At 48.6% G+C, this 23,426-nt stretch overlaps 1 protein-coding gene and 1 non-coding gene across 2 annotated transcripts in view; one reads left to right on the top strand and one right to left on the bottom strand.

The window, feature by feature from the left end:
• The window catches only part of LOC144132460 (uncharacterized), a 113,030-nt gene that overhangs the window by 5,426 nt on the left and 84,178 nt on the right, over nucleotides 1-23,426 (top strand). The window contains exons 3-5 of the mRNA XM_077664879.1: nucleotides 4,766-4,923; nucleotides 12,583-12,630; nucleotides 13,970-14,002. Coding sequence (XP_077521005.1) covers nucleotides 4,920-4,923; nucleotides 12,583-12,630; nucleotides 13,970-14,002 — 85 coding nt within the window. The 5' untranslated portion in view covers nucleotides 4,766-4,919. The remainder of the gene's footprint in view (nucleotides 1-4,765; nucleotides 4,924-12,582; nucleotides 12,631-13,969; nucleotides 14,003-23,426) is intronic.
• On the bottom strand, nucleotides 18,417-18,489 carry TRNAS-GCU (transfer RNA serine (anticodon GCU)). Its single transcript has one exon. It is a non-coding gene; the product is annotated as a tRNA-Ser (tRNA).

The following is a 23,426-nucleotide window of genomic DNA, read 5'->3' as shown; positions in this document are numbered from 1 at the left end:
ATACTCGAGCAGCGCCGCGCCCATTCGTGAGCGCGGGTGCGAGCGCATACGCTGCAGCAGCGAGCCGCCGTCCGGTGCGCGGTGCAGCCGGTCGATGTGATTCAGTGCCCTGCGCGCTGCTTGGAGCTCAAGTGGCCATGCTCCTGCCTCGGCCAACGTTGCGGCGCACTGCGAGTTTTTGGGCAGGCCTATGCACACGCGCATGGACTTGCGGTGCTGGAGCTCGAGTTTCTTCCAGCACGGCTTGTGCACCGCGACGAACGGCAGCGCATAGAGCACCGTTCCCAAAGCTTCGGCATTGTATAGCCGCAACGCAGCTTGCTGGGAGATGCCCTGGCCTCGAGCGGTGAGCTTGTGCACGGCGGCGATGATCCTCTTCATCTGCAGACAGGCCCTGGTCGCCGCGGGGCGGAAGGAAAGGCGTCAGTCTATGTACAGGCCAAGGTATCGCACCAATTTACGCCAAGCAATCGGAGTCCCGTCCAGTGATAGTGGCGCAAGGTGCGCGTGCGAGCGCGAAACGCAGGCCATGGCCACCGATTTGTCCGCGCTCAGCGACAGACCAAGGCCGCGCAAGCTGGTATCGATTGCGGTCAGGGCTCCCTGAAGGCACCACAGCACTCGGAACGCCTCACCAGGTGGTCCCCGGCACCACAGAGTTATGTCGTCTGCATATATGGACATGTACACATGGTGTCGGCCGCTCGCGGGGAGGGAGGCCTGCACCACCGACATGGCCACATTAAACAGAAATGGCGATAAGACAGAACCCTGCGGCACGGCCCACGTCCACCGGGCGAGGCTTGGAGAGCTTAGCCCCTACTCGTACGCGCATGGTGCACCCGCTCAGGAAGCCATGAACGTATCGCAAAAGGCGCCCGCTCACACCGGCCCCCTCAAGCACCGCGAGATTTGTTGCGGGTGAACGTTGTCAAAAGTGCCCGAGACGTCTAGTAGTAGAAGCAGAGCAACCTGGCCTGCCGCCCTGCCATGCTCCAGCGCTGCAACAACGTCCGATATAGAATCAGCCGTGCACCGCATCCCACGGAAACCCGTCTGCCGCTCGTCAAACAAATCAGCTTCCGCAGCCCGCTCGTTCAGACGCTGCAACGCCATATGCTCCATGAGCTTACCTGCGGCCGATGTTAATGCCACTGGCCGGTATCCGCCCAGCTCCGTAGGTAGGCGCCCTGCCTTTCGGATGGGACATACGACCGCGGTTCGCCAATCCTCTGGTAGCTCCCCGCGTTCCCACACCAGGTTGATCTGCTGCAGGAGGATCTGTCGTTGCTGCGCATTCAAGTTTCGCAGCATCTGATATGTCACCCCGTCCGGTCCGGGCACCGAGCGGCGGCGGCAGCGCTGCAGCGCATTGTTCAGTTCCGCCGCGGTGAACGGCGCATCACATGGACCTTCCGAGGCGACGAGTGAGGGACTGGCGTCGCTTCTGGGGCTCTCAGGAGCAGCTATGTTAGCTGTGTTTGCGGGGATGGGCGGCGTGAATCGATCGGCAAACCACTCTGCCAGCTCTTCAAAGCTGAGCCCGCTGGAGATTGCGAGGGCGGCCAGCGGTTGACGGTTTGCCTGTGGTTCGGTGATGCGCCGCAGGGCGTCAAACAGCCTACGCGAGCTGACATCTTCCTCCATCCTTTGGCATATTGAAGGCCACTGCCGGCGGTATAGCATGTTGGCGTGGCGGCGTGCTGCCGCGTCCAAGCGGTTGTAGACAGTCCAGTCGACGGCTCTGTCAGTCCGTCGCGCCCGTCGCTCTGCGCGATCTCTCTTCTCGCGCAGATTGAGCAGCTTCATATCAGGTGTGGGCTGCCCTGCCCTTACCTCTGATCTTTGGGTGGCTGCGAGAGTGCTTCGGACTAGACTTTAAAAGAAATCTGCGCCAGTGGCCGCCGCCTCGTCGACCGCCCGCCGGAACGCACTCCAGTTGGTAAAGGAGTAGGCACGTTTTGGGCGCGCCTCCAACGCAGTGGGTTCGATTATGATGGAGTAATGATCCGAGTCCCAGAGAGATGGTGATCGGCGCTATGTCGCCTCGATGCCTCTGGATGCGAAGGAAACGTCGATGCAGGAGCCGGTTGTTCCGCGTCGTCGAAATGTGGGCTCGCCGGTGTTCAAGGGGGTGAGTCCCAGCTGCGTTGCTGCGTCGTGCAGGCCGTCCCCACGCGCGGAGTGGCGCGCACTGCCCCACGAACTATGGTGGGCATTAAAATCACCACAGATGAATTGGCGCGGGGCACAGCACTAAGACACAGCACGAAAACACAGCGCGTTCCACGCGACAGCTGGACGCACATAAACACTGGCCACCAACGTGTCAACGCCACCGACGCGCTCTGTTACCACCACGCACTCCTGGGCGTCAGATGTCGCCGCCGCAGAGCCGACGAGGGTGTGCTGGACATCCTGCCGCACATATATCGCGCACCTTGATTTCCCGGGGCGACGAGATGTGTCACAACAAGGCACTGCGGCACAGGTGGGTTCCTCGCACTTGGTAGCTGAGTGGTAGCCAATGTAGCCAGGTAGCCGCATCTGGGGCTCCCCGTCATGTGAACGTACGTACGTCCCCCGCAGCGCGATAACTTCCGGCGAATCCTGTGCGATGCGAACTCGCATGTCGGCGTACCGCGCCGCATTTGAGCGTACGTTTAACTGCAGAATGGATGGTATGCGGGAGGGAGTTCGGCGGCTAGCCATCATGCTGGCTTATCAGTGCGGGAGCACCCGCTGCTTCTAAGCAAGGCCGCTGTTCGTCGGTGCCCTCCGGGAAAAGTGCGCTGAGGGCGCGCAACGCCACCTTTGGGCGCGCGATCACCGCGTCTCGTGCGTCAGGGGGCTGACCATGAGAAGCGGCCGCAGGCTCGGGTCGCGCTGTACGCGACGCCGGGCAACCGGATCGCCGCTGCCGCTGCCGCTGCCGGCGCTGTCGTTGCTTCGGTGACTGCTGCTGCTGGGGTGTTCCCCTGACGGCCTGCGCATAAGAAAGCGCGCGCGGCGTCTGGTAATGTTGCTGGGCTGGGACCGCTGTTTCAGCGTGGACGACGGCTCGGACAACCCGCCTGGACATCGGTGCCATGGATGTGGCCATTAAAGTGGCTATGTGACGCTCTCGCTGCCAGTGCGGGCACGCTAGGTCAATGGCTGCGTGCCGCCCCCCGCAGCCATTGACCGGGCAGGAAAAATAGGTTTTTGGGAAAATGAAATTGCGCAGTATCTGTCTGACACCTCGGTGGCCACACCAACCACGCCATAAGAGAGGAGATAAAGGAGGGACTTAATGAAGAAAGGGAGAAAAATGTGCCGTAGTGGAGGGCTCCGGAACAATTTCTACCACGCGGGGATCTTGGACGTGCACTGACACCGCACAGCAAACGGGCGCCTTAGCGTTTTGCCTGCATAAAACGCGGTCGGGTCCGAAACAGGGAACACCGGATCAGTAGACGAGCGCCCGAACCACTCATTTACCGCGGTGGGTGCACAACGGGCGGGAAAATTGGTTTTTGGGAAACGGAAATGATGAGAATCTGTCTGACATATCGGCGGACACCTGAACGGCGCCGTGAGGGAAGGGATAAAGGAGGGGCAAAGAGAACAACAGAAGAAAGAGGTGCCGTAGTGGAGGGCTCCGGTGTAATTTCGACCACCTGGGGATCTTTAACGTGCCCTGACATCGCGCAGCACACGGGGCCTTAGCGCTTCGCCGCTATCGAAACGGGGCCACCATGTTCGAGTTCGAACCCGGGTATTCCGGATCAGAATGAATTTATGAATTAAACTGTGTCGAAGAAAAACCACCGCCTTTAAAACTGTGCCGTCGCTTTGCGAGCGCTGCATGTTCCACGAGAGTGTATTCTGCGCAGAACATAATAATAATAATAATTGGTTTTTTGGGGAAAGAAAATGGCGCAGTATCTGTCTCATATATCGTTGGACACCTGAACCACGCCGTAAGTAAAGGGATAAAGGAGGGTGTGAAAGAAAAGAGGAAGAGGTGCCGTAGTGGAGGGTTCCGGAATAATGTCGACCACCTGGGGATCTTTAACGTGCACTGACATCGCACAGCACACGGGCGCCGTAGCGGTTTGCCTCCATAAAAACGCAGCCGCCGCGGAGAACCGAAAAAAAAACGCAAAAGAAAGACAAGAGGGCACAAGCGGTCGTCGACTAATTGTTGGTGGTCGGTGTGGCTCGGGCTTCCTTCACAAAATTATTAATTATTTGCATTAGTACATTGATCGAACCACGGACCGCGACGAATTTTTCTTTAACTATTAAGTTACTGTGGAAGTTTTATAGTTTTCATTTGTAGCCGCAAGGCTGCACCTCTGCGAAATTCAATGAGTAATAGCTATATTGTTACAAATTTACTCCCTCTTTGGAGATTCCCCTATATATGTGAATATGATTGCGGTTTAATTTATAAATGAACAAAATATGCCGAGGCTTGCAGGTACCCCGATTTTAAATAGCCTACACCAAGACTGACTGCTGGCAGTATTATGTTCTTGCTTTCCTGTATTTGCCCGTCTTTTAAAGAACGCTCCTGCTGTTCGCCACGCGTGTTAATTCAAGATAGCGAGGCTAAAAAATGCTCCTTAATTACTCCATTTTAGCCTTGGCGCCTTGTACATCGAAGCAGAGAATGCCGCATAGTGTTCCGCGTGGGGGCCGTGTCTGATTTCCGAGTGGACAATTTATATTTTAATTTGTGGCTGCAGCAAATACTTGCTCTTTCTCACTGTTCTCACAGACGCCGAGAGACACATCAAGCGACGTCATCGCCAGTGTGACAAGCGTCGAACTCCACATCCGGGCTGACATATCTGCGTTTGACGTCGGCGTCGAGCGTTGGTCTTCAGAAATTTCTGTTCACGGAAGCGCAAAAAAACCAACCAGCTGTTACCATGAGTGAGTCGAACCCTGATAGCAAAGCAATGCACAATGCGTTTTGGAAGGCTTGCAGTTTGAAATTCTGGAGGCAATGTCAATAGAAAGGCAGTCGTTCGATTCGTCGTTAGATATAGCTAGCAGTATGACCCCTGCATCTGGGAAGCGGTCATTAGACGAGGACGATTTCTAGATTTACATGAGGCGGCAAAATTAAATTGGCAATATGCTGAGTGATAATTTATGTAATTTAAAATATACTATCGAGGACATAAGTTTTCAGGACACGAGTTCTTGGAAAAATATATTGTAGCTCCACCTCGCTATCCTGTCGCCTGATAGTTACCAGAGGAAGGAGCGTTTAGGTCTAATAGCTTCATATGATATTGTTACGGGGAAATACTATTTACATTTATTTACAGGTGTGGGGGGTTAGAATAAAGAGTTACCAGCAGGGAGCACCAACACGAACAGGGAGGTGCAGTAACCTCCTCCTCTTCGTTCGTCCTTTCACGCGAGAGGCCACTTCGTCTTCCACTGCCACTTCGTCGCAACAATATAATGCGACTGCCTAGTGAGGTGAAGCTACAATAAATGTTTTAAAGCGAAAGCTTTACTGGCCGCCAACTTGCGATTTCGCCGTGGCCGCACTCGGAGGAGGCACATGACGTCACAACGCGCGCCTCGCCACGGATATTAATGCGACAGCGTTGAGCTCGCGTCGCACAAAAGCCGATGTCGTCGGTGCCTTTGGCCGTGAGCAAAAAATGGCACATCTCGGTGAACACCTGAACTGCGCCGTAAGGGAAGGGATTTTGCTTACCTTTTGTCGCGGTACAGGTGCCCAGCAAGAATTGAGACGGGCGTCAATTCCTTTCCTTAAAACCAATTTCAATTTCCGTCCCCTGCGGCCCGGTTCGGGTGTCCACCGAGATATGTGAGACAAGCGTCCTTTCCTTTCCTTAAAAATGTCTTTTTTTCATTTTCGTTGCCTTACGGCGCGCTTCGGGTGGCCATCAAGATATGTTTATTTTCTTTAAATTGTTGGCCAAGGGGTCGCACCGAAGGACGATGACGTTCCGTGGATTCCTTGGCAATGCCACAACACGCTGTCGCGTCCTGCGCTTAAAGGCGAAGCTTAAGCGACCTCGAAATTTTTAAAGTGAACTTGTGATTTCGCCGTGGCCGCACTCCGAGGTGGCACATGTCACAACGCGCACCTCACATATCCCGGTGGACACCCGAACCGCGCTTTCTCCTTTCCCTCGTTTCTTTATCCTTTCATTTACGGCGCGGCTTGGGTGTCCACCGAGATATGTGAGACGGTTACTGTGCTTTGCGCGCTCGCCGCGCCACCTGGCATGCTGTAACACCGCGCGGCTCGCCGCCGTTTGGAATGACGTCACACCGCGTTATTCGTCGTTGCGCTCGCCTCCGCTCACTCTGCCAGCTGCGTCGCATGCCTGATAGCATGTCGGAGGATTGAAAAGGTGAGCTCGCGTGCGCCGCAACCACAGTTGTGTCGTCTTTAATGCGACAGCAACATAGCTAGACAACCAGACTAACCTGGACTTGCAGTCAAGATTAACCAAGGCCTTAGCTTTCGCTACGGATGTCCTGGCACAGCTGAGCTAATCCACTGGCAATATTTTTCCATGTGCTCGCGTCCCGCAAGCTTTTGTCCCCGATACTTTGTCTGCAGGCCAGAAAAAAATGTATAAATAGCGTTCAAGATAATAATAATAATAATAGTTTATTTCCATCACCATGCAGTGTTGGAGGGGATGGGGATAAAAGCGGTTAACACTTGACAAGGTCCCCACCCCCATACAGCAAGTGGGCAGTGGCATGCGACGGCACTTCACACAATCACCAATCAGACGGCACTTCACAAAAAAATACACAATCACCAATGTGTGTAGAAAATCAATAAGGGTTAAAGCAATAACAATAAAAGCAACAAAAAAGAAACAAAGAGCGCTGTTATAGAGATTGTAAGAAGAGCAATGTTCAAAGTATGAATATTAGGAAAATGTGGCTTCAAAAATAAAGTAGTCGAGGAGGTCAGAGCTGCTAATGTTTTCTATATCAATATTTGCAGGGATTAATCTACTCAGAAGTGAGGGAAGTTGAAATGTTACCATTTGGCGTCCATAGTTTGTTCTCACTACAGGTACTACACAGTGTGGTTTGCGACGGCGTGGGTATGTGCACTGAAATAACTGAATCGGGGCTGTAAGATATATTTGTTATGCATCTTCTTTGTTCTATTTTATAGGTGCGCAATAGTTTATAAGCATACAAGTTGAAAACATTATTGATCTTGTGCCTGGAAAATAAGTTTTTAGTTGAGCATCTACGCGGCAGGTTATGAACAATTCTGAGGGCCCTGTTTTCAAGAACAGCAAGTTTTTTCAGACTCGTTCGTGTAGCAGTACCCCATACTAATGAACAGTAGTTTAGATGTGAACGAAATAATGCACGATACAATAGAAGTTTTACCTTTTGTGGGAGACATTTAAAACGCGTCATAAATCTTATGGGTCGAGATGTCTTTAATGCTATATGATTTATGTGATCGTCCCATAGCATATCTTCACTGAGTATTACGCCAAGCGATTTAAATGACTTTACTAACTCAATCTGGTCTCGGTTGTAACGTAGTTCACCGAATTCGCTGCACTTTTTGTTTTTTGGATGAAAAAGTATTGCCTTAGATTTTGTTGCATTAACTGAAAGAAGATTGTTATCGGACCATGTCTTTATTTTTTCCAGGAGTATGTTTGCATTTTCAAGTAACTTACAACCAGAACCATCGGATAAAAATAAGCTGGTGTCATCAGCATAAATTATAAAGCGAGCGTTGTCATCCGCACTAATGATGTCGTTAATATACAGGTTGAAAAGCAATGGTCCAAGAATACTTCCTTGGGGCGCTCCGCAGGTGACTGTTCGAAGAGCTGACTTGTATTCATTTATTTGGACATACTGTTTTCTATTGGACAATTAAGATTTAAGTAAGAGTAACGCGGTACCTCTAATTCCATAACATTCAAGTTTTTTCAACAAAATACTATGGTTTATGCAGTCAAATGCTTTGCTGTATTCTAAGAAAATTCCCAAGACCAGGTTCCTATTTTCAAAATTATTCCTTAATATATATTCCTTCTGGTGCAGAAGACCAAGTTCGGTTGACCGGTTTTTTCTGAAGCCATACTGGCAGTCGGTAATTATGGCGTGTTTATTTAAAAAGCTTTCAACTCGTTTAAGAATCAGTTTCTCGAACACTTTAGAGAAGACGGGCAAAATACTAATTGGTCGATAGTTTCCAAAGCTGTTTTTGTTTCCTTTTTTGTATATGACTGCTACTCTAGCAATCTGCATTCTTGCAGGGAAGGTGGAAGTTTCTGTGCATAGGTTGTATATGTACTCCAATGGCGCAGCGATGATGTCGATGACATATTTAACTGGACGAATCTGAATATTATCCGCACCACACGAGGTACTGTTCTTTAGGTCACTAAAAGTTGACAAAATTTCTTTGGTAGAGACAGGTTCAAGGAACAAAGAAGGTGGGCGCCTGTCAATGGATATGTGAGATATATCAGCAGAGGGGTTCAACGCAGGAGTAAAATGCTGATTAAACTCTTCTGCGAGACGGTTACCTGTGTATTCTATGCCGTTGTTAGTAATTTTAACGGGATTACCAGCCTGTGAAATGTCAGAGTCAAGTGAGCGGATTTTACGCCAGAGTTTGTCAGGGCGATTAGCTGTATCTGCGAAGTAGTTCTCGTAATACTTCAATTTTGCCACTCGTATGCCAGAGTGGCAAAAACTATATACTTCACGCTTACATAATTCGCTGAATGTGGCTGGTAAAGGAATATTACCGAGTATCATTTGAGGGGACCTGCCCTGCAGCCCCCTGAGTTTGCTTTCCCGCGAGGAACCGTGCAGCGGCAGTCTCACCTCGAGGTTGAGCGCATTCCCTTGTCAGGTACATTAACTGGCAAGAGAGGGCGCCAGCATCGCTGCGCGGGAGACTGCCAAAGCCCGCGCGCGGGAGAGGGGGCTTGGGCTGGGATCGTTGGCCTGAGCGGACGTGTCGCTCGCGGCTCCGGCTCTTGGCCGGCCGGGCGAGGAAGCGACGGGGAGACAGGCTCCCGTACTCGTCCCGTCCGGCCTTCGGAGTATATATCCCTTGCACTAGCGCGGGCGAACATTCGCTCGGAACCATGCTGGTGAGTCGGACGACCTCGATTCATTAGCGTACCTTGTTGCTAGCTGGCGTTATTGTTTCTATAGCAATAAATGCCGGTTTGTGTCAGCCAATGTGTCGTTCCTTTGTTCCCTCAGAGCAAGGTCCGCCGTGGTCGGCGAGCGCTCGGTAGCGTACGCGATCACGGGGTGGGGTCCGGGCGGCTTTGAACCGTGTCAGCCGCGATTGAGTGGGGAGAACGTACTTATCTCCCCAATTCAACCCCACACATTTTAATAAACAACGCGCTTGGGGCGTTGAGAATATCCTGTGGTTGGGCTGACCTGGTCACGGTGAGCATGTCTACCAGCTCCGGAGGCGGTGCCTACACACTCTTGGCGAGGGGTCTCAGACGACCAATGCCTCTTGGCCAGTGTAAAATGATACCTTCGAACTATCCAATATTTGAACACTATTTCAAATGCAAATGCAACCCGTTGTGCTATTCCTCATAATCTGTGCCCGCCAGTTCAGAACTAACTCTGCCGAAAAGGTGGTTCCAAGGGTATAAAGGCGGCCCGAAAACACATTGGACCACGCCGAAGCATAGTTGTCGGGCTATCGGAAACCCTGCAAGGAAGTTTCTTATAACCAACACTATTACTATTAGCGAGACTAAGCGACGCACACAAGTTCGGCAAGTGAGAAAAAAGAAAAAATACGGTTCGTTGTTTCTCTAGCATTTTGGCTGCTGCAAACACTCCTCACGACTGCCAAAATGAAATCGCATGGCGAAACATGTGAACTCGGAGAAGCGTCCACTGACCCGTCTGCTCACATTTTGCTTTACCGCGACGGTCCTCGCCGCAGCGGCTGGCTTAATGCTTTCAGGAACTGTGCGGTGCAGCATTCATGATCTTCAATAATATAGCGCGAGCTTCGACCGAACTGCTGGTGAGCGCCTTATAAGGGCGATAAGTGCGCAACACAACTATTGCTGCGCATGCGCAAGAAGGGAGAGTGTCCTCAGCTGCGCGGTTCCGATCACGATGAGATACGCCCTGCCACAATATCTGTGCGCTAAAAACGTGCGGGAAGTAGAGCACATGTGCATGAATAAGATGTGTGACACTGAGACGTGCTTTCTCTTTTTGTTTTCCTTTTACGGGAGGCCGCGCTAGCGAAGCAGTTAAGAAAAAAAAAGAAAAGGAAGGAAATACAGCAGCACGTGGAAACCAGTGCCTGGAATTTCGAACCTTCTCATTTGAGCAGCCCCTTGCGAGGCGGGAACACAATAAAAGGGGCACGAACCAGATCTTTTATCAGTCTTTCAAGGTCTAGACAGTATAAAATGCTTCGCAGCGTGTCAGCGTCACATGTTAGTCATGAAGAAGTGCTTTACTGCCCGCCTGTTCTTTGCGAGCAGGTATTGTGGCAGGGCGTGTGTCCTCGTGATCGGAACAGCGCAGTAGACGACGCTCTCCCTTCGTGCGCGTGCGCGAACTCTCGCCATGTTGCACGCTCATCGCCATTATAAGGGGCTGGCCAGCAGATGGCCAATATTTGCGCTATATTATTAAAAATCGGAAGGCAGCACATAATTCTGAACACTGCATTTTGGCAGTTTTTCAAAGCAGTGTACTGTACCTAGCATTGATTTCGGGACAAATTTATCGCTCTTCAAATTGTGACTTGGCTGCTTTTTTGCCCTTCTTAGCTCTTGTAAAAATATTTCTCAGAACTTGTACATAGTAACATGTCCTCCTACATGTTCGTGGAGACATGTTTTGCCACCCGTAAAAATTTTGTGCTCCATGTTAAGTTCACCTGTCTCGGGTAGAAATTTGTATACTAAAAAAAACTTTACACTTTTACGGAAATATTTAAGGTAATGGTCTATTATTATTATATGGAGCAAAATCTTACTTTAAACTGTTTCCAGCAATCGCGTCGAACAGCTAAGACTGCCATACGAAACCAATAGAGAACACTTTTGACAAAAGCAAAAATGTAAAAAAATACAAGACTGAGGTCGGGTGATCTGCGGATATATTGATTTTTGTAGTGAAATCTTACACTATACGAAAAAAATTCCGTTCATAAGCATCGTTCAAAAATGCTTTTGTCCAGAATTGCTTGGTATGCTAACATCATAGGATGATGAATAAAAACGGTATTTCCTGAGTCATTAGATTACTCATTGCACAAATCTGGATATTTCACTATTTTCACAATTACGAAATTCAGCAACAGCGCTCCAAAAACACGGATCTTCGGTTTTTTGCATGGCCAACCTGTCTTGTTGGCTTTGCTGGCCTTAATGAATTATTTATGCGTAAAATTGTTTCTGGAAAAAAAACTGGCAAGCTCACCTAAATTTTGAAGGAAATGCTGAAAGAAACTTGCGTTTAGGTCACCAGATTTGGTTCCCGCTATCGGTGCCGCATCTGCGAAAAGCGAGCACGAAACTAATTTTGAAATGCAGTTACAAGTTGACTGTGACATTCGTACTCCCAAATAAGACCCAATGCTCATTCACCACGGTCTCATCATGAAGAAATAGTTATAACACGTGTTATTATACGTTATAATACGTTATAATGTTATAATACGTGCGTGAGGAGCAAAATAAGAATCATTTTCCGGGACCGTCGTACTCGGATGGACCCTCTCTCTTTAAAATAGTGGCTTCTTGGTTATTTTCAGGAACATGATAGTGAAATAGTTCACGTATCTGACGACGTTCACTATGATGGAAGGATACAGACTAAATACTCATGCTCCAATATATCGCTCTGTGTCATAGACGAAGACTGAAGTAAAGGCCCAAACCTAGCTGGAGCTGACATTGAGTCGGAAGAGCTTAATCAGCATCTGTCCTGTGTCTGCCATTAATTAAACAGTGTTTTAACCAGCTCGGCAAATTGCCTCTCCAAAAAGTATCTAGTTCATTCTCTAAATGTGTTTCAAGACAGAAAGTGCGAGGTGGTCGTTAAAGTTTTCCTTAAATATTTCTTTAAAGTTTAAACTAAATGGAATGTATATTAGCGCTTCCAGGACTGCTAAAAATTTTGGATCAGCAGCTTTACATCAGTAGAAAAGGAGAAAGTAGAATGGTATTAGAATGTTCGCCTTATTTACTATGTAGAACTATAACGCTGCAGCATTCTATTATGATCGACCGGAATAATACAGAGGAAATAGTTGTAGCTATTCGTTTAATAAGAAAGCAAGAATAGCTTATCATGCTCGTCAGATGCTGTTTGGTTAGGACCAGCTGTCTTCTCGGTCCAGAGGATTTTCGCCTCTGACACTCATTGGACCCACAAGCAGGTACAACGTTTCGACGCGTCTCCATTGTCTCCACATTTAACGCGGCTCGCAGGCTAGTCACACTGTCGGAGTTGAGAGATAACGCAGAGGTGGACATTGCTTCAGCTGGTTTTAACATACTATTTCTTTTCTATCTCATAACTTCCCAGCTGAGATGTCGACTATGTCTGAGTCGTCCCAGATGTCCGAGGCGTCAGGTGAGCAACACACTGGGAACGCTCACGTATTTTTGTTTTGCTCTGTCTATATTTTTCATTTCCAGGCGCATTTGCTGCCTGATTCGTCTTATGAACTAGTGAGCATCAGGCACAGACGTGTTCTTCGGCCTTCTGGCGATGCCTTGCTTTTTGATGTGGTGGAAAACAGCTCTGTTGCATTTAATTGGTGCCTTAGCTTCCTTTTTAACACGACAGCCTCAGAGGTTCCATGCCGGAGAAAAAACGGCATCGGCGTCAGCATCAGTATCGTTCGCCGTTAGGAAAAAAATTTTGATTGGTCGGCAGTGTCATGACATCAGAGCTACATGAGCTCGAGCGGGAATTTCAAACAGCCCACAAAGCTCACGTCAAATGTGACGTCACTCGTGGAATGGAGGTGAATGATTGATTGATTGGTTGATTGAGTGTTTGAACAAGAAAGAAGTGAATAAAACATGACATGTGATGTCAATGAAAAGTCCCCGTGTGTCTCAAACGATTGAACTTTACTATAAAGTGATTAATTTCGCTTGAAGAAAAAATTTAGGAATTCAGGCAGCACTCGAATGCACGACACTTGCATTGCGAGTGACTCACTACCGACTAGGGCACGCAAGACACGCTTTTATAGCTCGATGACAAGCGGGGGCTTTCATGTATGTGGTGCGGTTTTTCACGTTAGGAGGTTTCTTCGACTTGTGTGCTTGTGATTCTGCGTGCAATTAGAGAGAACAAAAGGCCCCTATTGAGCCAAGCCTTTAAAGCTGAGCCTAAGTGCACCCCTAAATGTTTAGTGCTCAGTCCTCTTTCAAGTTACCGTGGATAAGATCTTATACCTTTGTGCATGACTCGTGGTTTTAAACACTTCCACGAGATAGGTGCGTATTATATTTTTCAAAAGCATTCTTCATAAAACAATTGAACAAATGTTGGGGAGATAATGTTTAAGCAGCTGACCTTTTATTTTTATTAATGTTAACCTGAAGAGCTCTGTGAGTCTTCTGTATTTCTGCATGACTCGTGGGTTGTAAACACTTCCATGAGATAGGTGCGTATTTTATTTTTTCAAAAGCATTCGTCATAAAAAAATTGACCAAATTTTTGAGAGATGTTTAAGCGGCTGACCTTTTATTTTTTAACCTGAAGAGCTCGGTAGCCTTCTGTAGATTAACGCCACTGGAGATAACTGATGCCAGTGGCTCGCGTAGGTGATGAAGCAGCTGTACGGCATCAGCCATTTCGTTTTTCACACAATAACGCAATTTTCACAGTGCTGCTATGACGGGAGGGTATTGGGGTGCTTTATAACACATGCACGATGAAATTTTTTAATCTTCAGGAATGTCGACTATGGACAAACCTCCGGAGCAAGGTGAGCTATATATCTGTGCCGGTTTCAATGCAGTGTTATTTATTTTAAACGTACTTCAAGCCCTTGCAGATGGCATAAGGGAGGTGCGCGTGCGTAGTAAGGGCAGAGCTGATAAAAGTGTTATGAGTAATAATTGTATGCTTAGATGCATTGTTTTTTGCTCAGTAGGTCACACGACCAAGACTACAAAAACCGAGGGATAAAACAACTTGACATCTTGAGCCGGCCAGACACAAAACGCTTTGAAAGGATCGACTAAGACAAGTGTTTAAACTTTGATACAAAATACTCTCCAGTGCGGCAGTGCGGACGAATAGAGTGCGTTGAACTCAACTGGTATTCGAGAAGTTCTCATAGGTATGCTTAGCGCGAGTAGTCGCCGAATAACTTGATTCATAAAAAGATTACTGGCCATGTCCTGCTTTAATGGTAGTGGAGATGCATGCCTACCATTAGCTAATAATTCCAAAGGATCTAAGTTGGCTTCTGTACGAAAGCGGTTCGTTAAATACGCCGATTGTGGGAACTATGCGAGAATCCGGCTGTAATATATAGGGAATATTTTCGTGTTTTACATTATTCAGCTGAGTGTACGGATGTGAAACACCATATACGTTTCATAAGCGCTCTTGAAAAAATATTTCTCTGCTTGCTGACAACGAATATAAACGGAACATTAGAGGACGCCCTAGAGTGTGAAATTACTGTTGAACCAGATTCTGCAGGTGGAGGCTATGTACCGTAGCGTTTCAGCGGTCTGCGCATAATTTCTTGCCGACAAATGCTCGCTGAAATAGATCAGATCAGGACTGTTCTTAGCTACCCGCCGTGTGAAGGTCTTGAAGAAATGCGCCCCTCCGTTGGACTACGGCCCGTCATCTGCCGCGGTCGCTTACGCGGCTTCCCTTCTGAACGAGAGGACGAACGGCACTGGTTCTCAATGCTTCGCTCCTTTGCATGCACAAGGCCAGAAAACAAACAAAAAAAGTGAAGCTTTAGCATTGCTAAGCACGAAATATTTTGCGAAAGCACGGTTTTCGCAGGTGGACACCACTTCCATGTACTTCGAAGAGAGGTTAGGTAACCATTCACCCAAGGAGCCAGTTATGCGCCTTTCCTTTACTGAAAATCAACCTCCCGCTGCCTTTGACCCGCCGTGGTTTCTCAGTGGTTGGTGGGCTCGACTACTGATCCGGAGTACCCGGGTGCGAACCCGACCGCGGTGGCCATCGAAACACAAAAGGCTTGGGCTGTTCGATGTCCGTGAATGTTAAAGGCCCTCAGGTGGTCGAAAGTATTGCGGAGCCCTCCGCAACGGCACCTTTTTTCGATTCTTTCACTCCCACCACCTACCTTCCCTTACGGCGCGGTTCCGGTGTCCATTGACATATGTGAGACAATTATACTTCGTCTCACAAGATGTTTGCAGCACTACGGAAGGTAGAGCTCTCTCGTCCAATCAGGGCTGCAGAAACGCAGAAAATAGTCCCTCGAATATTTGAGGAGTGTATGACTATTAATCAAAACAATAAGCATTGCAACTAAAACATGATTTGGACATGTATATTTAAATGGTAGGGAGTGTTTCAATCACTGGTGAAATTACCAGACAAAGCCCGTACGGACACAGCTCTGCGGAGGCCTGCTGCGAGGTAGTGATGCGTCGCCACTTTCCAACATGGCGTCGGACGAGTCTGTTGTGTCTCCTGTGTGCTCTACACCGACAGTGCGCTGTTTCCCCAAGCAGGCGAAGCAGGTGGCTTTAAATGTTCTTGAAGCGCTTCGCGTCGAGTGCGGGGGCAGTTGGAGTACAAATGCGCTCATCAAGAGGAGGCAAAACTCACGCAGGTGAGCGAGCGAACGCTTTACAAGTGGACAACGGAGACGTTGAACGCGGGCCCAGTGTTGTCACCGAAGAAGGGTGCTGGCGGAAGAGGCCGCGAGCGGACGAAGAAGCTGGACGATTTTGACCTGAGCGTGTTGCGAAGGGTGGTACACACCTTTTTCCAGAGAGGGGAAATTCCAACTATCGCGAAGGTGGTTGCGCATTTCGAAGAGGACGAAACGCTACCGACCGTGTCCGCAGCGACAATGCAGAGGATGTTGAAGAAACTTGGCTTCCGATATAAGAAGCGCTCTCGGAATGCGATGTTAATCGAAGCGACGCACATTGTGCAGTGTCGCCGCCGGTACCTGCGCCAGATAGCGGAGCTGCGACGCCAGGGTAGGCCTATTTTCTTCACCGACGAAACGTGGGTTAACGCCGGCCACACGCGAAGTCGAGTGTGGACTGACTGCACCATCCAATCTGCACACCAAGCGCATCGATCCGGACTGTCGACTGGTCTACAAAACCCCAGTGGCAAAGGTGGCAGGCTTATTGTGACGCATTGCGGTAGTGAGCAAGGTTTTGTCGAAGGCGCAGCGGAAGTTTTCCGAGCGAAGAAAAACTCGGGCGATTACCACGAGGAAATGAACGGGGAACACTACGAAAACTGGTTCTCCAGGAGACTTCTCCCACTACTACCACCCGGCAGCGTTATAGTGATGGACAACGCGCCATATCATTCTGTGAAGCAGGATAAAGTGCCGTGGATGAGTAGCCTCAAAAAGGACATACAGGCTTGGCTGTCCGGAAAAGGTGTCGCGTGGAGCAGCGGCATGGCGAAGGCCGAGCTCATGCAGCTTGTCAGCAATGTGAACACAGGTGGGGAGCAATACCGTGTCGACTGCATTGCTAAACCTGCTGGCCATCTCGTTGTGCGCCTGCCACCGTACCACTGCCAACTGAACCCGATAGAGCTTGTCTGGAGCGACGTCAAGGGTTTCGTGGCCAGCCAAAACAAGACGTTTAAGCTCCAAGACGTCGAGCCTCTGGTTTGGCAAGGCATCACGCAAGTGACTGTTGAGAAATGGAAGAATTACGTGCAGCATATTATCAGTGAGGAAGATGTGATGAGAAAACTGGACCCCATCGACGATGTTGTTGACCAGGGACCGGCCATTGTTGTCAACCTGGAGGACGACACAACCAGCAGTGCTGAATTCAGTTGTTATGAGGACGATGAGATGATCGAACCCGTTTAACGTGCGTTGCCTCTCGCGCAGCACATGGGCTTGTTTTGCATTTCGCCACCATCGACACTCGGCTGCCTCGGCACGCTGGAGTAAATAAATTTATATGCACATGACACGATTACTGAAATTTACTGTGACGCGACAACAGAGGAACTGATGAGAACAGTACCCTGGTTGTCTCACATATATCGGTGGACACCCGAACCGCGCAGTAAAGGAAGGGATAAATGAGGGAGGGAAAGATGAAAGACAATATCTCGGTGAACACCCGAACCGCATCGTAAAGGAAGAGATAAAGGAGGGAAAGAAGCGAGAGAAAACTGAAAATTGAAAGTTGGATTTTGAGGAAAGGCGCGGCGCTGCGCGGTGGAACACCTGTGGCTCGGTGCTACTATAAATAGAGGTAGAAAGAAGCCACCTGGACATCAGGTGGATCGAGCCACAGGCGCGTAGGAACACACTAATGTAGTGCGCGCCATCCTGATTGGACGAGAGAGCTGTACCTTTCGTAGTGCTGGAAACATCTTGTGAGACGGAGTATAGTGTGCCATTTCCCTTCCTGAAAGACCGATTTCAATTTTCCGCTGGCTTTGAGAAAAGGAAAGCCGCATAATTGTCTCAGTTTATAAGTGGACGCCAACACTCACGCAGAGCGCGATTGAGTTGTCCACTGAGCCAGGTACACTTGCTTCTCAGAGGCTTCACACAGACACCACTGAAATCAGGGACTGCAGCTAGAAGTGCTTTTGCACTAAGAAACCTTCCTTTAGATAAAATCGAACCTCTTGGAGTAATGAGGGTAAAAGTGCCCGCTCGCAATTTTTTTAGCTTGCAGCTTCTTAAGGAAATTTTCCACCATGGCAGTGAAAATTCACTCGGAGACCGCGTTTTGCAAGGTTTCTTCCCGATATTTCATTCCGTTCGTTCTTGGGCTTTGGCCTTTGCTTCCGTCAATGTATTCTGAAAGACGGAGTCACACTGGTCACCGGCATCAACACGCCCACTATAACACTTGAGTAAACCACCACCGCCCATCATGCCACGCTGGCAGACCAGCGCTGGCACCTGCGAATGGCGGAGCATGGCTTAGAACGAAATAATAATAATAATTGGTTTTTGGGGAAAGGAAATGGCGCAATATCTGTCTCATGTATCGTTGGACACCTGAACTGCACCGTAAGGGAAAGGGTAAAGGAGGGAATGAAAGAAGAAAGGAAGAGAGAGGTGCCGTAGTGGAGGGCTCCGGAATAATTTCGACCACCTGGGAATCTTTAACGTGCACTGACATCGCACAGCACATGGGCGCCTTTGCGTTTCGCCTCCATCGAAACGCAGGCGCCGCGGTCGGGGTTCGAACCCGGCAACTCCGGATCAGCAGCCGAGCGCCCTAACCACTGAGCCACCGCGGCGGGTTGGCTTAGAAAGAATAATAATAATAATTGGTTTTTGGGGGGAATGGAAATGGCGCAGTATCTGTCTCATATATCGTTGGACACCTGAACCGCGCCGTAAGGGAAAGGATAAAGGAGGGACTGAAAGAAGAAAGGAGAGAAGAGGTGCCGTAGCGGAGGGCTCCGGAGTAATTTCGACCACCTGGGGATCTTTAACGTGCACTGACATCGCACAGCACACGGGCGCCATAGCGCTTTTCCTCCATAAAAACGCAGCCGCCGCGGTCGGGTTCGAACCCGGGAACTCCGGATCAGTAGTCGAGCGCCCTAACCACTGAGCCACCGCGGCGGGTCAGGCTTAGAAAGAAAGAAATTGGTTTTGGGGGAAAGGAAATCGGCCATACCACGCTGAATACGCCTGCTCTCGTCCGACCTCCGAAGCTAAGCAGCATTGGGCTCGGTCAGTATTTTGGACGGAGCAAGACTTCAAATGTCCCATCGCTCACGATACTATTCGGATCCACGTGCGTCGAGGGAAACCCTGGGGATGTCCTGAGACGAATCGACGGATAATGCTCCCTGTGATATGTCCAGACTAAAGGCTGCTGCTGTTGGGTGGCTGCGATTCGCCCTTTTCACTAGATGTGGTGCCCTCTGGAGAGTGGCGGAAATGTCTGGCACAGACGCGATCTGGTTCTACGATGAGCCAGCTGCGCCTGCGAAAGGGAAAGTCTACGCTTGATAGCTGCCGCCATCTGTCTCATGCGCCTGTCACTAACTTGAACTGCACATGGGCACTGGAAGCCGGAGGTTTATTTTCAAACAGTGCAGCCGGAGGAGAAAAGATGGGCATGATCAGAGTGGCCGTGTAGAAAAAGACGGATTGGCGTGGCATCCAGACATCCTATGCCTGTGACTGGCCGTTTACTTCCCCACCTTCAGTTTCTTCTGTCACGAATGACGCCACTACCATACAAAGTGCGAACAACCGCAGCAGTGGCCAAGTGGTTGAGCATCCGCCTCGTATGCGGGAGGTGCGGGGCTCGATCCCCAGTGCCGCCGGGTATCCACCGGTGATACAATGGGTACAAGCTTTCCCCTGGTCTGGTGCTCGGCTTATTTAGGGTGAAATGCTTGGGAAGTGGGTCCTTGACCCCACCTTGAGAAAAAGAAAAATACCTTGTGACATGGCGCTCTTTGGCCATAGCTGCCCTTGCGCCATAAAAATCCATAATCCATAATCATCGTCACAAAGAGAGAACAAAATGGCATGTCATCATGTGGGCGTATTCTATAAGCTGTCTATTTTAAAAGGACAGGGTAAGCCCTATTCTTGCCATGAATGTTAAGGGATCTCTCGGTTCACTTTTATCAACGACCAATTGAGATAGCCCCTACCTTTTTATCTGATTTTTATTCGTTCTTTATGAAGTGGAAACATAATGGCACGTCAACATATGGACGTATTCTATATGCTGTCTATATTAAGGGTACAGGGTGAGCTCTATTCTTGCCATTAATTTTAAGGCATTGTTCGGTGCACATTTGTGAACAACTAATTGAGATAGCGTCTACCCTTTTATATAATTTTTATTGTTTGCTTATGCTCTTCGAACTGAACCAACACTATGCAACACAATTAAAACACAGTTTTTTTCCTCGTTCTCTTTACATGGAAGCGTCTCTTGTATAATAATGAGCATTCATTGCTCAGCATTTCTCTGAAAAATGTAGCCTGTAGTTAACATCTCTGCAGTCTGTTTATCATATTCGACTGTCATACGTTACTTGTGGGCCTTGTTTCCCTTTAATTTAACTGACAACACGCGTGTAGAGCCAGTGAAGAAATGTTTGATATAGCCAGTGAGTTGACTTCTATTTTGTTGCATTCAGTTTTGCGCTCCAAACTTTTCCTTCACGAAGGATCAAATCATCAGATTCTCTCTAAAGGATACTGACACCAACAGGCACACAGCTATTATTTCCTGTAAAAATTTACTCCATCGCTCAATGGTGAAGCTTGTGCGACACCAATAGAGGCATTTATCACTGACAAAATTCGATTTAAAAATATTCCCTTCATTCTAATGCAACTGGAGACGACGTAGCCGACAAAGGACGGGTTGCGCCGTTTTGAAGTTAATGGTAGCGTAGCGTAGCATCTGAGATACGCGTAAGAAAATTGGTGCCGACGCATGCATTTTAGTTGCGAAATCAGTCAGAGATGGCGACACCTGTATTAGATTTTCTTCTCTTACGTAGCTTCTAAACGCTCTGTTTTCGCTAAAAATGCTTTATTTTTATTACACTCGGTACTCTATCGATACCAGCCAACTTATACTCATCATCAGTGACTGTTCTGTGTTATTGACGGCACAAATCTGTTCAGTGGCAACCATATTCCAGCAATAGCACGAACCAGCGTTCACAAAAATGGCCTACAGACAGTCTATGCACTTTTTATAGACGCTACTGCCTTCCTATAGGTATTTCGTTTCATTCAGTAAAGTCAATAGACTGTCTATAGACAAAAGTCTACTTAACCTGTAGGCCCATAAATTTATAGATTGTCCGTATACTGTCGATAGGACTTGTTTTGCCTATAGACTCTTCTCTAAGCTTTTTCTACATAGAGTCTATACAATTTGTAGTCAGAAGTCCATGGACAGCCTGCACACTGTCTGAAGAAATTTTTGTAAGGGAGGGGCGGCGCTGGCTGAGACATTGCACCGGCGCCAAGGTTGATCTGCTGCGAAGGGATCCGTGTTGGCGTCGGAGGAAGCTTGCGTGGACGCTCGCGGGATGGAAGGAGGCGATGCAGCCCTTACTAGTGCGATCGGTGCAACGGTTCCCGCTCAAAGGATTCGTGAAGGCGATACAGCACATGTAAGCACCATTTGGCAGCGATGTCGCCATATCGAAGCAAACAAACTTAACCGTGAAAATCGCGGTGAGTTTGCAAGCGGTTCTGAAAGTGATGGTTTTGTGTAATGTTTAAATGCAGCCGCTTGTTCTAGAATTGTTCTTTCCGAGACGAAAAATTACGCGCCTGTTTTAAAAGGATAAATACATTTTTCCTTCCTCAGGCCGCGAGTAAGTAAACACTTACTCCCATTCGGGTTCCATAGCATTCCTAGAAATGGTTTACGGTGAGACGAACATCTTTATTTGCACTATGTAGTCCACTACAGCATACCTGGTGTCGCATCCGATAACTAACAACAGACGATCTCGATGTACTTTGTGGGATATTATGCCACAGCACTTTCATGGAGGGTGGCCCGTTTTTCTTTGTGTTTCATGACTAAATTTTCATATTGTAAAGGAAAGCAAGTTAGAGCTCACAGACAATAAATTTTAGGCCTGAACCTATTAGGCAGAGCGGAGGTAAAGAGGAAAAGTTTTAACGACACCGTTGGTGCCAGAACGCAGGTGTTCGTCTGAAATGACCAAACTTGGATACGGCGTAGTGTGACTTAATTGAACACGCTCAGCTGTAAGTGTTGCGCGTTATTGCAATCGTCAGTACTTCATCAGTTCCTGCAACTCATACATCATAGATCGCTCACACATCGTTGCAGCAATATTCCACCAATGACTGTGCGGCAGCGCGTCTTAACGCCGGGCTTATCATGTCTCCTTTTGTTGAACAGCGACACCATCATCAAGGTCGGATATGGCACCATCGTGCTGTTGCTGTTGATAATCGGCGTCGTGTTCATTATGAGGGGTGAGTTGTTTGTTCGTTTCTCAGTTTTGTGTAGTACGAGGAAAAGCACTTAAGTTACAGGCGTCAGTTAATTAACAACTTACTGCATTGAAACACGAAAAAGACGGGCAAGAATCGTACAACTCATTCACTACCGATTCTCACTGGAGAACGCAGCGACATATTTATGGCCTCAGACATGGAGTATTATAATGACTTATCTAGTTTTGGAAAGCAAACATTTTATTCCATGCTAAATACCAAAAGGCTCACTTATGCGCTGGTTACCTTCCTTGATGTTGAAAAAAAATGCATTTTTGAGTTTAAGTACCCAGAATGAAAGCACTTTTTTTAAATATGTATTTTGTATTTTTTCCATGAAAGAATCATGCGCTGCAGTGCCGAGGCAAATAGATGCCGTATTTCACTCTTGAAAAGCAGCGCTCACTGAGCGGATGAACTCTACACCTTCCCGTCTTGCCAATCCACAACTTCCGGCGCACTGACAATGGGAACACTGCAACCTTCATGCCACGTAGTTTTACGCTGTTGGAGCGGTTCTTCCTCCATTTTCCACGCGTGCTTCACCGACCCTAATTTGCCTGATACACAGATGCAATTGTGCTTGACATCAGGCGATGCTAGGCAAAGCAGAAGAAGCAGCAGGCAAGAACGGTATCGTTATTCTGGGGGACATTAATGCCTGGCATAAAAGTTGGGGCTACGTTCGGGAAACCCCTAAAGGCAGGGATCTAGCCAGGGAAGCTGATCGTAGAAGGCTCACCCTCATCACTGACCACACCCAACCCACGCGAGTGGGGAACAGCATCAATCGAGATTCGTGCCCAGACTTATCATTTGTCAAAGGGGTAAGGCACGCAAGATGGGAAAACGACGGCGAAACTCTAGGCAGTGACCACTGCATCCTGCGCATCCATATAGAAACCCTCCCGATCAGGCGACAACATGGCCAGGCTAGACTGACCAACTGGGAAGCCTATAGGAAATCCAGGGCACAGCATGAAGACGCTGAGGTCACCGACATAGAAGGCTGGGTCGCAAGAATCAAGACAGACTGGCGAAAACTAACCCGAATGGTCGCCCTCACTACCAACACACCCGAGGTGGACAAACATCTCTTACACCTTTGGGACGCCAGACGGGGCCTACTAAAAAGGTGGAAAAGGCAAAAGCATAATAGGCGGCTCAAGCGTAAGATCGCTGAGGTCACCAGATAAGCTGAAGA

This window comes from Amblyomma americanum, chromosome 5, assembly GCF_052857255.1.
Source record: "Amblyomma americanum isolate KBUSLIRL-KWMA chromosome 5, ASM5285725v1, whole genome shotgun sequence".
In the NCBI taxonomy this organism is placed as follows: domain Eukaryota; kingdom Metazoa; phylum Arthropoda; class Arachnida; order Ixodida; family Ixodidae; genus Amblyomma; species Amblyomma americanum.
Note: the sequence above shows the minus strand (reverse complement) of the source record. Positions and strands in the feature narration are given on the sequence as shown.